A 15862-nucleotide genomic window follows, 5' to 3' on the forward strand; every position below is an offset into this window, starting at 1 on the left:
TGCCCTCCCAACTTTGGTACACGCCAGTGCTTAAAGAGCTAAAGAGGACCTGTAAGAAGCTTGAGCGGCTTTGGCGGGCTGCCTATTCCCCTCAAGCCAAAGCTGACCTCCACTTATCCCAAAGAGAATATTATACCGCAGTTAAGACTGCGAAAAGTGCCTATTTCGCGACTAGAATTATGAAGGCGGATAATAATGACAAGGAGATCTTCGCCATAGTCCAAAGTTTTCTGTCGCCTCTGACGGAGCAAAAAACTATCCCGGTATCCGCTGGCTGGTGTGAGAAGCTCTCCTCCTTTTTCATTAATAAGATCAAGCTCATTGAGGAGGGACTAGCCTTGAGCGATGCCGCCTCAGGCCCTCTGGTTGAGACGCCCGGCCCTCTTTCTAGCAGTTGCCTTGCCCAATTTGATAGTTGATCAGTCGGACATTCTTGCTCTTTTGAGATCTCTCAAATCAGGCTCCCCCTCGGACCCTTGCCCTGCAAGAGTTTTAGCGGGAGTAGCAGATTGTGTCGGGTCTGAAGTTACAGCTATGGTCAATTGGTCACTGCAATCTGCAGTGGTGCCTAGGCAGTGGAAGCAAGCTAAACTCCTGCCTCTCCTGAAGAAGCCATTGGCGGATCCCCTCATTGTAGCCAACTACCGTCCCACCTCCTTGCTTCCTGCACTGGCCAAAGTCTGCGAAAAGGTTGTTTTTCGGCAGCTGAACGCCTTTGTGGAAGATTCTTGGGCGCTCTACCTGGCTGTCTGATTTCAGGGCCTCCTTTAGCACGGAGACGGCCTTGGTAGAGGTGGTGGAAGCCATTAGGGAGTGTATGGACAAGGGTGGCAGAGCGGCGCTAATTTTATTGGACCTCTCTGCCGCCTTTGATACGGTCCCCCACCAACTCCTCCTGGCTCGCCTCGCCTCTATCGGCCTTACTGGGGCTGTGTGGTCATGGCTGGAGTCTTTTTTGGATTCCCGCTCCCAGTAAGTCTGGATGCCCCCGTACTGCTCCTCAGCCAGGTCAGTTCAGACAGGGGTCCCACAGGGCTCAACATTGAGCCCACTTCTTTTCAACATCTATATGACCCCGCTGATCTACCTGGCTGAGGAGCTGGGTGCAAAAATTATGGCCTACGCCGATGACACCCAGCTCCTGTTCACCTGGGGTAACTCGAAAGTAGAAACGGATGCGGCACAAAAATGCCTTGCGGCCGTATTTACCTGGCTGGCCCAAGCCAAACTTAAATGTAACGAGGGAAAATCTGAGATAATACTATATGGCCAATTTCCTACCCAGTTTACAGAATTAATATGGCCTCCTGATTTCCCCCGTCCCCTCTCTGAAGCCGGCCCAGCCAAGAATCTGGGCATTTGGTTTAACGATGATTTAAGGTTCTCAGAGCACATAAAAAGACTGACGGGTATCTTCCTTAGGACCCTTAAATCCCTGGGCAGATTCTTTCCTTTACTGCCCCAGCCGGCCAAAGAGACGGTCGCTAGAGCCCTCATATTGTCCCGCCTAGACTATGCTAACGCTCTTTATTTGGGCTCTCCCTCCTTTCTGTTAAACAAGCTGCAACTCATCCAGAATGCGGCCGCGAGACTTCTGCTGGGCATTCCCAGACGTATCAGCATAAGATCGCAAATGGCCGCACTCCACTGGCTGCCGGTGGCCCAAAGAGTTCAATTCAAGGCTCTGGTTCTTACTCATAGAGCCCAGCATGATACTGGCCCCACCTATCTCGAAAAGAGTGGCCTTCCACATCCCCAGCCGAAGCCTTAGGTCGGCCTCCCAACGTCTGGTGGCAATCCCCCGCTTCCGGCGAACCAGGCTGGGCGGTCAATCGTTTTCGGTGAAAGCAGCCACCCTCTGCAACTCCCTCCCACTCAGACACACCAGAGACCTTAGCTGCTTTAAAAAGCTCCTTAAAACCCACTTATTCAATCAGGCTTACTAAAATGTCATTTCTCTCGATGTCTATGTGGTATTGCTCCGCGCCAGGATACTCAAGAGTAGTCGCACGCGCTACAAATACCTATATAACATAACATAACATATGATAATTTGGATTATAGTTTAATGTTGTCAAGTGACATTGAAATTGGGGGTAGACGGCATATTGAAGTTGGTGCTTAACTTAGATTGTCACAGAATGCACAGTGATCAGGTATGTAGTGTTTGAATTACTGAATTGCTTTATTGACAATGCAGAGTAACAAGCACAGTATCTCACTTTTTTCGAATTTTGGGGTTAGAAGGGAGTGACTTGGACATCTTGAGTTATTAATAAAAATCCTACTCCTTAATCAGATGGTTGGATAGAAGTTTATTACATGTTTTAAATCACTGAATACGTAAAAATGTTTTGTGTTCTATTACTCTAGATTTGTGCCTTTGAATAATGGCAGAAATAACCCATTGTACCTCAGTCAGATTGACAAATTATGTAAGAGGTTTACAGATTTTATGTCCGTGCACTTGTTAACAGACTGAAAATGAGAATATTTTATATAGATTAAGTGTGGGCTGTAAACGTTCAACAAAATAGCCTGTAGTGCCAAAAGTGCACAAATTATGAACAAAGTAAAGACTTCATCCACCCTTACTTCCGTCATGTAATTTGATACAACCTCACCTTTAGTGGGTTGCAGGCCAATTAAAGAGCTGAAGTGTCTTTGTCTTCAAAATTCTAATGTTAGAAATCAGTAGGTTGCTTGATGACAACAATTTGTCCCTCAACTCAAATCACTTATATTCATTTTCACCGTTTGATATGCTATAATTAAAATTCAGTGAATTTACCTAGGGGAAATACACATACCTTATTTCTGATAAAGTTTTGCTCTATGCTAGGTTTGAAATTCCGGAGCCTGAACCGACAGAGGCTGATCGAATAGCGATGGAGAATGGAGATCAGCCTCTCAGTGCTGAACTGAAAAGGTTTAGGAAAGAATATGTCCAGCCTGTACAGTTGCGGTAAGTTTCCAATGTGCATTTCTTCTCACACAAGAATGAAAATCATTTTAATACCTTTCTTTTTGTAATTCTGACCATTTCAGGCTTTGTAAATGATTTGGCCCAAATCTATAATTTAGTTCTAATTGAGTTTTTGCATCATTAAGTTTAGTAACACGTCTTGATTTATTCAGAAAGCTATTCTTCACATGTCCATGTGCTGTTTTCTCTTGCTGGCTTAAGACTTATGGAGAAAAAAATCAGCTTGGAACAGCCCAACATGCTCATTGGGTGTGAATGCCCATATACAGTTGTTTGGTAGTGTGTCCCCTGCTGCTGGGAGGCACGACCTGTGGGCCGAGCAGTGAAGTGTTCCAGACCTGTATATTGGTAGTGGTGCGGTTAGTGGTTCTCTTGGGTGCTCACAGAATTGCTGGATTAATTCCTGCCTGACCTGACAGTGTAGTGCTGAGGATGGGGGAGACTTTCTATACTTCTAAGATTCAGATTGTGGTAAACAAGTTGAACGGGCCTCCATACATCAGTGGATTGGCAGCCCTGCCGTACAGGCAAGCTAGAGTAACATCACGGAGGGGCTAGATGGAATAGAATTAGAATCTTACGTAATGGCCCTACCCATCCCTTGATGGTAACTAGTACCATGATGCCATAACTGCCATTTGTCACTGCAGGTTGGCACCAGAACACTACTGGCTAGACAGAGTGGGTAAACCTCCAATCTAAGTCAAGAAACTGACTGTTCTAATCTATGGGATCTGATAGAGACACATAGCCGCAGATACCTTACCATTGAACTTTCAGGCATCCGGTTGGATCTGGAAGATTTTTCATAGCCGTACCGCTGCGCACCGGAAGATGGCGTTGGTCGACTCCGCGTGATGTTGTTGGCGTTGTGTTAGTCGTCCTGACGTCCGCGTCGTCAACATAACCGCCACTCCGGCGCGCTGTCAATTATTTTCTTAACGTGCCAACCAGCGCAGATCCATTGAAGAGAGTTTACCACCTGTCATTTTTTGACTGACTTTTTCGACCTTTTGTCGACTCCTTTTGGTGTGCTAGGGATGTCTAGCAAGAAGACTTTGGGGTTCAAGTCATGCGTCGCCTGTCATTGTGCCATGTCGGTCACTGACACCCACTTGGTGTGTCTTTGGTGCCTGGAGCGCGACCACGAGACAGTCGTGCTCTGAGTGCCACGCCATGGTGCCGAAAGCTTTGAGGAAGCAGTCCCTAAAGCTACTGACGGCCCAGCGTCTCAGAGGTTGCCCCATCTATCTCAATCTCCGTTGAGAGGAAAGTCTGAGCACCGCTCTGGAGGATTGTAGTCCTCTTCCTCCAAGTCGTCGCGATTAGGTAAGAGACATCACAAAAAAAAAGAATAAACGTGCTTCGACATCACCCTGCCGGCGTGCAACAAGATGGAGGAACCGCAACATTCAAGGCCCGCTCTGCAGAGCGGGTGCCTGTGTCTCTCTGCATTTCCCTCCCTTTCCGGAGCCGGGAGTGACCCCTGCCCAACTTAAGGAATTTTATAATGCCACGTGCGCCATATTTGGGCGGCCCGACCCTGCTGGCATGCCCTTGGGCCCCGCAGGGTCGTATGAAGGAGTCCCCATGGTTTCTGCACCTTCGGCTCAGGTGCCAAGGCTTCCTTCCGGACCTGTATCCGGACCTGGGTCCAGACCGCTGCCGGTCACACGACAGACTCACTGGGCAGAACGATTTCTAAAATGGTGGGCATACGTCGCTACGCCTGGCCGAGGATGTCTGTTTTTTCAAGGGATGTCTAGGCTAACCTTATGGACATGCCCTTTGATGGCTCCAGTTTCTTCGGAGACAAAGCAGATGCGGCTCATAAGCGTTTTAAGGGCTTGTGGCCTACGTCCAAGTCCATGGGCCTCACTGCAGCATCCCAGCCTGCGTCTGCCTTTCACTCGTATTGTGGCAACAAAGGGGCTACCAACCGTGCCAACCCAATTCCAGCCAGAGAGCCCCGCAAGTTCAGCATCCTCTGCAGGGCTGCAGGCGCGATTCACCCCGACCCCGGGGGTCAGGAGGCCAGTAGTGGAGCCAATCCACGATCCCCTCCTCCACCAGAAAACCCGCCTACTCCGATCCTCCAGGATCATTCATGTCCCTCCATTGGTGGTGGTGATGGCGTATTCTATCACCAACTGGACATCATCTCGGACAGGTGGGTGTTGGAAATAGTCTGAAGGGGCTACTCCCGCCCCTTCGAGATAACCCTCCATCCATGCCTCCAGTTTACGATCAGCTGATGGAGGATCACCTTGCCCTGCTCCGCCAGGAATTATTTACAACAAGGGGTGGTGATGGACAGAGTCTCTGATTTAAGCAGAGTACTCTCACCCAGTCAAGAGATCAGGGCTAGATCCAACACCGTTTTTTAGCTCATTGCACCATCCCAGTTTCAGAACCTGGCTGTATGCAAATTAGTCTGTCCCTGGCCCAGTGCATCATGGGAACAGGGCAGACCAGACTACAAAAGCCAATTCTTACACTGGGAAGGAAACAAGCTTCCGGGGACCGGTTTCTGGCATTTCAGCCGTCTTCGGCCCGGCTTGCTTGAATCCTGATGGTGCAATGAGCAAGGGACTTACATCTGAGTATACCCTTCCACGCTTAGGGTGGACAAAATTATTTACAAGGGGTGGTGATGGACCGAGTCTCTGAATTAAGCAGAGTACTCTCACCCAGTCAAGAGATCAGGGCTAGATCCAAGACCGTTTTTTAGCTCATTGCACCATCCCAGTTTCAGAACCTGGCTGTATGCAAATTAGTCTGTCCCTGGCCCAGTGCATCATGGGAACAGGGCAGACCAGACTACAAAAGCCAATTCTTACACTGGGAAGGAAACAAGCTTCCGGGGACCGGTTTCTGGCATTTCAGCCGTCTTCGGCCCGGCTTGCTTGAATCCTGATGGTGCAATGAGCAAGGGACTCACATCTGAGTATACCCTTCCACGCTTAGGGTGGACACAATTATTTACAACAAGGGGTGGTGATGGACAGAGTCTCTGAATTAAGCAGAGTACTCTCACCCAGTCAAGAGATCAGGGCTAGATCCAACACCGTTTTTTAGCTCATTGCACCATCCCAGTTTCAGAACCTGGCTGTATGCAAATTAGTCTGTCCCTGGCCCAGTGCATCATGGGAACAGGGCAGACCAGACTACAAAAGCCAATTCTTACACTGGGAAGGAAACAAGCTTCCGGGGACCGGTTTCTGGCATTTCAGCCGTCTTCGGCCCGGCTTGCTTGAATCCTGATGGTGCAATGAGCAAGGGACTCACATCTGAGTATACCCTTCCACGCTTAGGGTGGACAAAATTATTTACAACAAGGGGTGGTGATGGACAGAGTCTCTGAATTAAGCAGAGTACTCTCACCCAGTCAAGAGATCAGGGCTAGATCCAACACCGTTTTTTAGCTCATTGCACCATCCCAGTTTCAGAACCTGGCTGTATGCAAATTAGTCTGTCCCTGGCCCAGTGCATCATGGGAACAGGGCAGACCAGACTACAAAAGCCAATTCTTACACTGGGAAGGAAACAAGCTTCCGGGGACCGGTTTCTGGCATTTCAGCCGTCTTCGGCCCGGCTTGCTTGAATCCTGATGGTGCAATGAGCAAGGGACTCACATCTGAGTATACCCTTCCACGCTTAGGGTGGACAAAATTATTTACAACAAGGGGTGGTGATGGACAGAGTCTCTGAATTAAGCAGAGTACTCTCACCCAGTCAAGAGATCAGGGCTAGATCCAACACCGTTTTTTAGCTCATTGCACCATCCCAGTTTCAGAACCTGGCTGTATGCAAATTAGTCTGTCCCTGGCCCAGTGCATCATGGGAACAGGGCAGACCAGACTACAAAAGCCAATTCTTACACTGGGAAGGAAACAAGCTTCCGGGGACCGGTTTCTGGCATTTCAGCCGTCTTCGGCCCGGCTTGCTTGAATCCTGATGGTGCAATGAGCAAGGGACTCACATCTGAGTATACCCTTCCACGCTTAGGGTGGACAAAATTATTTACAACAAGGGGTGGTGATGGCCAAGTGACCTATATAAAGGTTTCCCGGGCCAGAAATAGGCTGTGGTTGTTACTCCCGCTACTGTCTGCTTTCAAAGTAGGACGGAGGCCTTCGTCCTAGTCTCAACCTCCGAGCCCTCAAATATTTCCTCAAAGAGGAGAAGTTAAAAATGCTCACCCTTGCTCAGGTCCTGTTTGCCCGGGACCCAGGAGACTGGATGGTAGCGCTGGACTTGCAGGATGCCTGTTTTCATACCCCCGTCCTGCCTTCCCATTGTCGCTCCCTGTAGTTCACGGTAAGCCATAAGCAACTTCAGTTTGCCTTGCCAGCCTTCGGCCTCACCTGTGTCCCGCGGGCGTTCACCAAGGTGATGGCGGGTTTGCAGGCCATCTGCGGAGATCAGGGGTTCCATCTTCCCTGATCTCGATGACTGGTTGTTGAAGGTGGGCTCGTCCCAAGCAGTTGTCTCCCACCTCCCGACTACGGCGAACCTCCTTCATTTGCTGGGGTTTACTATCAAAGTGCCGAAGTCCCACCGGATTCCCTCTCAGACGATCCCTTTCATCGGCACGGTTCTGGACGCTGCTATTTCGGGCCTATCCTCCCGAACAATGAGTCCAGGATATTCAGGCTATGACACAAATATTTCAGCCTCTTAACTGGATTTCAGTGAGACTAAGTTGATTTTTGGCCTCATGGCCTCCTGCATCCTGCTGGTGGACCATGCCAGATGGCACATAAGGTCTCTGCAGTGGCACCTGAAGTTCCAGTGGGAACAGCATAGGGGAAATCTCACTGACCTTGTTCAGATATCGGAGGACACTATGAAAGACCTGTAGTGGTTGCTGACAAACTGCAATTGGCTCAGAGGCAGACGCCTCTCCCCTCCCCACCCAGATCTCACAGTGGTGACGGATGCGTCTCTTCTGGAATGGGTCAGCCTTCTGGGATAGGTGGAGTTGAGAACACTCTGGTCTCCTGCAGAAGCCAGGCTCCATATCAACCTATTGGAGCTTTGGGCGTTCTGATTGGCACTGAAATCCTTTTTACTGTCCATCAAGGGAAGGCTGGTTCAGGTGTTGCTGGACAACATTACTGGCATGTGATACTGCAACAAACAGGGTGGTGTGGGGTTGTGTACTCTCTGGATTTGGCTGGAACAACAGGGCATTTCCCTGGTGCTTCAACATTTGGCTGTTTCTTTGAACGCCAGAGCGGACAAACTCAACAGACGGTGCCTTGCTGATCCCGAATGGCGTTTCCATCCGTAGGTGGTACAAGGTCTCTTTCAGCGGTGGGGAGAGCCTGGGTTAGATCGCTTCACCTCCGTAGAGAACGTGCAATGTCAGCAGTTTTGCGCTTTGGATTTCTCAAGGCAATGCTTGCTCGGCGACGCTTTTCGTTGTGAGTGGGGCTCTGGCCTCCTGCCCAGAGTGCTCAAGAAGATCAGGAGCAACCGTTCACAAGTCGTTCTTTTGGCTCTGGACTGGGCACGAATAGTCTGGTATCCCGAGGCTCTGGCAGTGAGCACCGATCCTCCGATCAGGCTTCTCCTTCGGGAGGAACTTCTATTGTAGCAGCAGAGGAGGGTCCTCCACCCGCCCTGCCCACTCTCAGCCTCCGTGCATGGAGATTGAACGGCGACAGTTGACAGCTTTTGACCTTCCTCCCGAAGTCTGCAAACTTATATTGCAGCTAGGCATCCATCCACGAAATCGGTATACGTCTGCTGATGGAACACTTTTTAAATTCCCTCTGGTGTAGAGATTTTTGAACGGGATAACTCATTTGTTTCCCCCTTCTCATTTTCTTATGCCACAATGGGACTCTAATTTCGTCCTTACATTCTTGATGTGCGCACAACTGTCCTCCACGGTTGCTCACTATCTAAACTGCTTTTTGCAATCCCCTTTGCCAGGAGGGTGAGCAAACTGCAGGCATGAACACAACCTCCTTCAAAAGAAGACCGGTAGTGGTGTATCCAAAGGGAAAGGACCGCACATGCACTATTGATAGTCAGATTGTAACCAGTACTGGAATAATGATAAATCTTTAGAAGAAGGAGTGCTACATAGACCACTGTCCCCCACTACCAAGAGAGACTAATGACAATCAAAGATTGGCAAAATACAATTGAAACAAAGGGGTCAAACAGAGCACAATCCTAGCAGACATATGTACGTTAACAGACTAATAGGTCTCCTAGTTATTTCACAATATATGAAGATTATCCAATAATGTCAACAATTGGACATAACAAACAAACAGAAAAGATCAAATTGTCATATTCTTTATTAGGAAATAGACTTGACAAGAAACAGCCGACACGTGTTTCGTCAGTACTGCAGATCAGTACTAAGACTTTTTCAAGCTTAAGCGAAGCGAAATAGTCACGTCGTGTCTCAAATAGGAGCTTGTCCAAGTTGAAAAAGTTAAGTCAGGAACCATAGCCAAAAGGATTCAAGACGATCATGTATCATCAAGAAGCAGAAGTCCAAACGTTCGAAGTCAGATTGTTCCGGGTAATAACTTTATGGTCAATGCACCAAAGGCATTCTTTATACACCAACCAAAGGACTCATCCACTCGAGTCTTGTGGCAACATGAGCTCAATATAAATGTTGTGAGTCATACAAAATGTCTGATGAAAAATCCCAAGTATCGAAAAGACCGAATTCTGTAGGTTCAGTTTAGTAAAACCATCCTTGAATGTATAGACTCGAATAACAGTGGCCACTCGTAATAGGTAACAGTGTGCTATGGCCAGGCCCCACAGCAGTGAAGGAGCTGTAGCGTATGAGGTGGACTCCACGTGATAACGGAATCAAGGAAAAAACCCAACCTCCTTACCTGACTGTCTTTCCGGACAAAATGGTACTCCGAACTAGGACATCTTTTCTGCCCAAGTTTGTAACACTCTTCCATCTGGGGCAGTCTGTTACCTTGCTCACTTTCTATGCACCTCTGCACCCTTCTAAAGAAGACGTGCGTCTCCACTGTCTGGACCCAAAAAGAGCGTCATCGTTCTACCTTTATCGCACCAAAGAGTTCTGGGTGGGTGACCAACTCAGTTCAGTTAATGATAGCTTTATTCGATTTTGGTTTAAAATCATAAAAGCATACAGTTAAAATCATTTATAGATAAAAACATACATGCAATACCATATAATATCTACAAGTTAAAAAACTTTTGCCCGACCTGTGGGGATAAGTATATTAATTATAGCGTACTTTCCATAGGTTAAGCTTAAATCGAACATTAATTAATAGGGGTTGCAATACTTAGGACTAGAAAACAGTGATTCCTGATGGATATAGGCTACGGCCGCTCGATACGTAGAGTCCTCTGCCCATTAGCGTGTTGCAGCCTGCCTTTAGACTGGATGTGGGAGAGCACGGCAATCTCTGGTAAAAAATCATGCAAATCCCAAACAGAAATTGGGCCGTTTCCCACTTGGGGTGCACAGGTACGCAGATATGGGACAATGTGTCTCTGCCTAAATCTAACGAGTACTAGGTCACCATCGATGTCTTTTTCGAGGGAACCCAGCCAACCCACCCTTCTGACACTCAGTATTGTACCCTTGAGGTTAGGTGGCAGGGGTCTGTTTTGTGTCAGCCAAAATGTAACCTTGTTCAGCAGGTCATGTTGTCTCTTGGTTTTCCCAGGTGTAAGTGATGGTACTCCCGCAAGAACACATACAAAAGGGGCTGCCTCCGGTGGAAGTTGGATAGGAGTAACTTTATTATACTGTGCTCTAGGAACAGTAAACCGCAGCAAAATTGGTTTAGAATAAGTTCTGCGGGCTATTGGGGCTGGTGCGTTAGGGGCTCTTGGTTGAGTTGGAGCCCTTTTGTCTTGCATAATGGACTTGGGGACTTTAGGAGTAGAAGGTGGGTGGGAACAATTAGATGTTTTAAAGCATTTATTGGCTAACAAGTTCGACTTGATGGTATCCTCCATTCCAGTCAGCCTGTCCCCTAGTGTGTTTATTTTTTCTATTAGTGGTGACATAATGGAGCTGACCAGTTGTTCAATAAGAGATAATAGATCCAGCTGTGTTGGAGATGCTCGAACGGCTGATTTCTCGGCAGCCTCAGGAGTCATGGGAGAATTGCTAAGTGGAGCTGTGGGGCTTGGGCACAATTTTTGCAATTTTGATTGGTTCCCAACCTGATTATCCTTACTACATTTCCTTTTAGCAGATGAGAACTGGGGAGATGCAATCCTTTGGGTGTTTTCAATGTTGGCTGTTTTAGGTAATGGGAGGGGTTGCAGGGGGCTGACTGTATCAGGAAGTACACAGGAACTTTCGGCAGAAAGCGGTGATTTCACTAAAACATGTTTAGTTTTACACAGGGTATTTAGGTTGTCTAACCACGCAAATGCGTGCTCCAAGTCTACTGTTTGTGTGGGCTGGGGAGATACACCTTTATTGACTTCTCCAGCAATGGACAACGTTGTACTGTTTGTATTATCCCCCTTGCGAGTCATAGTGTAATTTGGGTACAGCAAAGTAGTTATCGACAAATCGTGGAAAAATGTCCTGGCGAAAGGCAAAGTCAGTATGCCGAAAACCAAAAAGGAAGCAAAAAGTCTTTCTTTACCTCTTCTTAACAAAGAGCCAAGGGGGTAGCCCCGTCCCGTCCTCCTCAGGCCACAGAGGGCCCGCCCTTTGCCCGGGCTTAGCCCGGCGCTGACCCGCGCGCGATCCCGCGATGCTGGGGCTGGCCTCCTTTAGTAGCGCCTCCTGGCGCAGGACTGAGGTGTGGCGGCATGCTCCGCCGCTAGGGCTCCTGGGAAATGGAGTCCCGTAGCGAGCACGCCTCTCCCGCTGTGGCCGCTGGTGTAGTTTTTGCGACGGCGGAGGGGAGCGATTTGGCGTCGGTGGTCCCTACAGTGGGACTAGCAAGGTATGCCCCCGGATTTCAAGTTGGTCCCCCCGCTCCACCGGGGCTGGCCTCCTTTAGTAGCGCCTCCTGGTGCAGGACTGAGGTGTGGCGGCGTGCTCCGCCGCTAGGGCTCCTGGGAAATGGAGTCCCGTAGCGAGCGCGCCCCTCCCGCTGCGGTCGCTGGTGTAGCTTTTGCGGCGGCGGAGGGGAGCGATTCGGCGTTGGTGGTCCCTACAGTGGGACTAGCAAGGTATGCCCCCGGATTTCAAGTTGGTCCCCCTCTCCACCGGGGCTGGCCTCCTTTAGTAGCGCCTCCTGGCGCAGGACTGAGGTGTGGTGGCGTGCTCCGCCGCTAGGGCTCCTGGGAAATGGAGTCCCGTAGCGAGCGCGCCCCTCCCGCTGCGGCCGCTGGTGTAGCTTTTGCGGCGTCGGAGGGGAGCGATTCGGCGTCGGTGATCCCTACAGTGGGACTAGCAAGGTATGCCCCCCGGATTTCAGGTTGGTCCCCAACTCTTTATAGGGTACATGGGAGCAAAGAAGGGACGTGGTGTTCAAAAGACGACATCTCACTTTGGGATATCCTCTGTATTAAAATGTTATTCCTTGGCAAAGAAACAGCCTCCTGAAGGCCTTAGGGCCCTTTCCACCAGGGCGAAGGCAGCCACCAAAGCCCTTCAGCGTGGTGTTCCAATTGCTGATATCTGGCAAGCGGCCATGTCAGCGTGTCTGCACATGTTCGCCAGACACTGTTACCTTGATTCTCAGGTAACCAAGGCAGGCCTATTTGGTTGCTCTGTCTTGCAGGATTACCAGTTTTAAAGCTTTTGCGCAGTACTACCTCTGGGGAAGGTATTGCTTGGGTATCTGCTCAAAGGTAAGGAATCTGCTACAAGATGTCTTTATCAGATGGACAAGGTACTTACCTTCGGTAACGCCTTATCTGTTAGAGACATGATCTAGCAGTAGATTCCTTACCGACTCAGCCATCCTACCCGCACTACAGACTTGTTTTTAGTATCCGAGCTACTCCCCTTCAGGGCTCTAGCTGTCTTTTTTTTAACACACCATTATCACTCACTTTATGGCTCCGCACTTCTGGCGTGGAAAGTCGTGAAAAGTACTGATGTCAACGCACCAATGTGGTGGTTATATGGATGACACACAGACGTCACAACAACGACTAACACAACACAGACACGCGGATTCTACAGACGCCATGTACCGTTACGCAGGGGTACTGCTATAAAAAACTTCCAGATCCAGCCTGATACGTGGAAGTTTAAAGGTAAAGAATCTGCGACTAGATCATGTCTCTCCCAGATAAGGCATTACCAAAGGTAAGTAACTTGTCCAATGGGTCCTTCCTTTTCGGTGGCAATGCGCTGCCATGGGCACCTTGTAAGACTTGTCAGTTGGGTATTGCACTGGACCCATGTTGGCCATGCCTGGGTGCACATCTCAGTCCTTCTTGGTCCGCACCATGACTGAGGAGGCAGGAGACATGAGGCAGCCAGCATTTAGCCCTGTAAAAATAGATGTTGGAGGAACAAGCAGTTTGCTGCATGGAGTCACTATCTGATGGATGCCTGTTATCAGTGGAGACTCCACTTGAGGAAAACTGTGGATGCAGTGAGAAGAGGAAGGGGGGCCTCTGAATGTCTCTTATGGTTTGTCAAACCCTACCTCGTCCTAATCTTACCAAGCACCTTCATGTCCCAACACATCCAGTTCCTACTTATTGGAAGCAATGTACTGGTCCAAACACTGAACATCTGGGAGTTACACTTAATATAACTGGATTTGCAGCATTTGATGCTGTAGATTGTAATAATCTGTTCATCACAAAACGGACCTGTTTCTCCAGAACGAATGCCAACCCAAATGGGTTCTTTATGGACCCTCACACACCCTATTGGTATCATGCTTCATCATTGGGTCTCACTCTGGTATCTGTAAACCAGGGTGGGCTCAATCTCTTTGAGTTGTTTTTCCTTCTGGAGAAACTGGTCCGAATGGAGTCAGGAAGGTAGGTAGGATAATTTTGTGATGAACTAGTGAAAGGCGGAGGCGGTATTCTACAATTCCCCTGTATACACAGATATAGAGAATCTCTCTCCCCTCATTAAGTGCGGGATAAAAATACAGATCACAATCACCTGCCATCTAGTGCAGTGTAGACATTGCATGTATTTATTCAAAGCAGAGGTTTTGAGCGGACTTGTGATTGTTCCTGAAACCCACAATGCACCAGGTCATAGATTCCACCCTTTATTTCCCACAATCTTGTTTGATGTACCTTTTGGAGCTTTGGGTCCGTCATGCTAGAGAAGTGGAAATTTCAACTGTGGATTGTTGAAATTTCGACTTGAAATACAAGAAAACAGTGTGCAACTGTCTACTGCTACCAATACTAATCTGACTTAAGATAAGGAAGCTATGTCCTCTCCAAATGACTCATGGGGGTGTGATATGGAATATACGCCCTTACAATTTTGTCAATAAAGTAATACATTCTCATGTTGAGTCTTAAGGTCTGTAACCTGTCATCTGAAGGGACCCCAAGAAATCAACCTGTTTGTTCTGAAGGCTTTGGAAAACAGGAATATTTCACAATATTGAAATAAACGGCCTAGGGCACATTATAGAACACAGCACTAAAGCTCTTCAGAGCCATCTACCACAGCTGGTGTTGAAGTCGTCAAGGTTACATACTGTGGTGGGGAAAAGGGAGGGCGCAGAACTGAGTCCAGAGTATGCTTTTACCAGTAACCCAGACTTTGAAAAAAATCCTTCTACAAAGTCATCAGCGAAAACCACACCCAGTACAAAGACTGCACTGTAGGTTTCCCATCCAATCCCTTCCAAAGAGTTTCTCTCCAGGGTTCCACCTTGAGTGGAAACTCAACTTCAGGGCAAGCTACAGCCTTGAAAGAGCCACGCCTCAAGCCCAAACAACTACCGAAGAGGTTTGGGTAGTCTGCATCAACTGCTCGTCTACAGCCATACCAGTTCCGAAGACCAGACTCTCCTCTGGTAAAAACTCAACAATATTGTTTCAAACCTCAACATCAACAAACTCCACCCTGTTACTGAGAAATTGACCTTGCCAGTCTCGGAGTCTGGGGATGCCTCTGAAGTCCACCTTGAAACCGGTGTTGGCTCCCAGGCAAGTAGCCATCACTACAGAGTAGATGCTCATGAAGAGAGTCAAATCTAACTGATGACCCCACTTCCTATCGCACAGTAAGTAATTCAGCACATGACAGACAATCACAGGCTCAAACTTCATGTTGTGGAGTAAAAGGAAGATTTCTATATTGAAACACTCTAAGAAACGGAGCACTCAGTATAACTCCTACTAATGTTCAAAGGCTTGCTAAAATGCTCATGTGAGAGCTCTAAAGACAATGGCAAGCGCAGGGTGGTCCAACCAAGCATAGAAAACAAACTAAGGCATCACTAGAGACCCTCATGTACATTTGGGCCACATGCCACTAGATTCAATAATAGTGCATACAGCTCTAAAAAGGACTTTTGCCCAGGACACGAGGGACACCTCTCCACCAGACAATGAGCAAGAGCATAGGCGCTGCTGACAAAAGGATAGGTGCTGCTACTCAGTGGATATTGGCCACCTCAAGTGACTGTCATGATAAAATAGCTACCCTGGGAGGAGATGGAGCAGCTGGTAAAACTTCATACGGAGACTTACAAGTAGCCCTGAAAGAAGCTAGTCCAGACGGGGAAAAATCAAATGCCAACATTAGATGTGCACTGAATGCAGCGACACTCTTTTATTAAATTGACCAGTATTCCTCTCCAGTGGCATCCCTGGCTAAAGGTCTCTAGATTCCTACCAGAAGTTCAGCAACCCCTAAGTGTATTAATTATCGCAGCATACCTTTTTGGCCCGAAGGTGGACACTGTGTTGGAAAAAAATCAAGAGACACTGATACAG

At 48.3% G+C, this 15862-nt stretch overlaps 1 protein-coding gene across 1 annotated transcript in view; it reads left to right on the plus strand.

The window, feature by feature from the left end:
• The window catches only part of SOS1 (SOS Ras/Rac guanine nucleotide exchange factor 1), a 780124-nt gene that overhangs the window by 358811 nt on the left and 405451 nt on the right, over positions 1-15862 (plus strand). Inside the window, exon 12 of the mRNA XM_078649204.1 lies at positions 2843-2965. Within this exon, the coding sequence (XP_078505330.1) occupies positions 2843-2965 (123 nt within the window). The remainder of the gene's footprint in view (positions 1-2842; positions 2966-15862) is intronic.

Source organism: Lissotriton helveticus, chromosome 6 (assembly GCF_964261635.1).
Source record: "Lissotriton helveticus chromosome 6, aLisHel1.1, whole genome shotgun sequence".
NCBI classification, from domain to species: domain Eukaryota; kingdom Metazoa; phylum Chordata; class Amphibia; order Caudata; family Salamandridae; genus Lissotriton; species Lissotriton helveticus.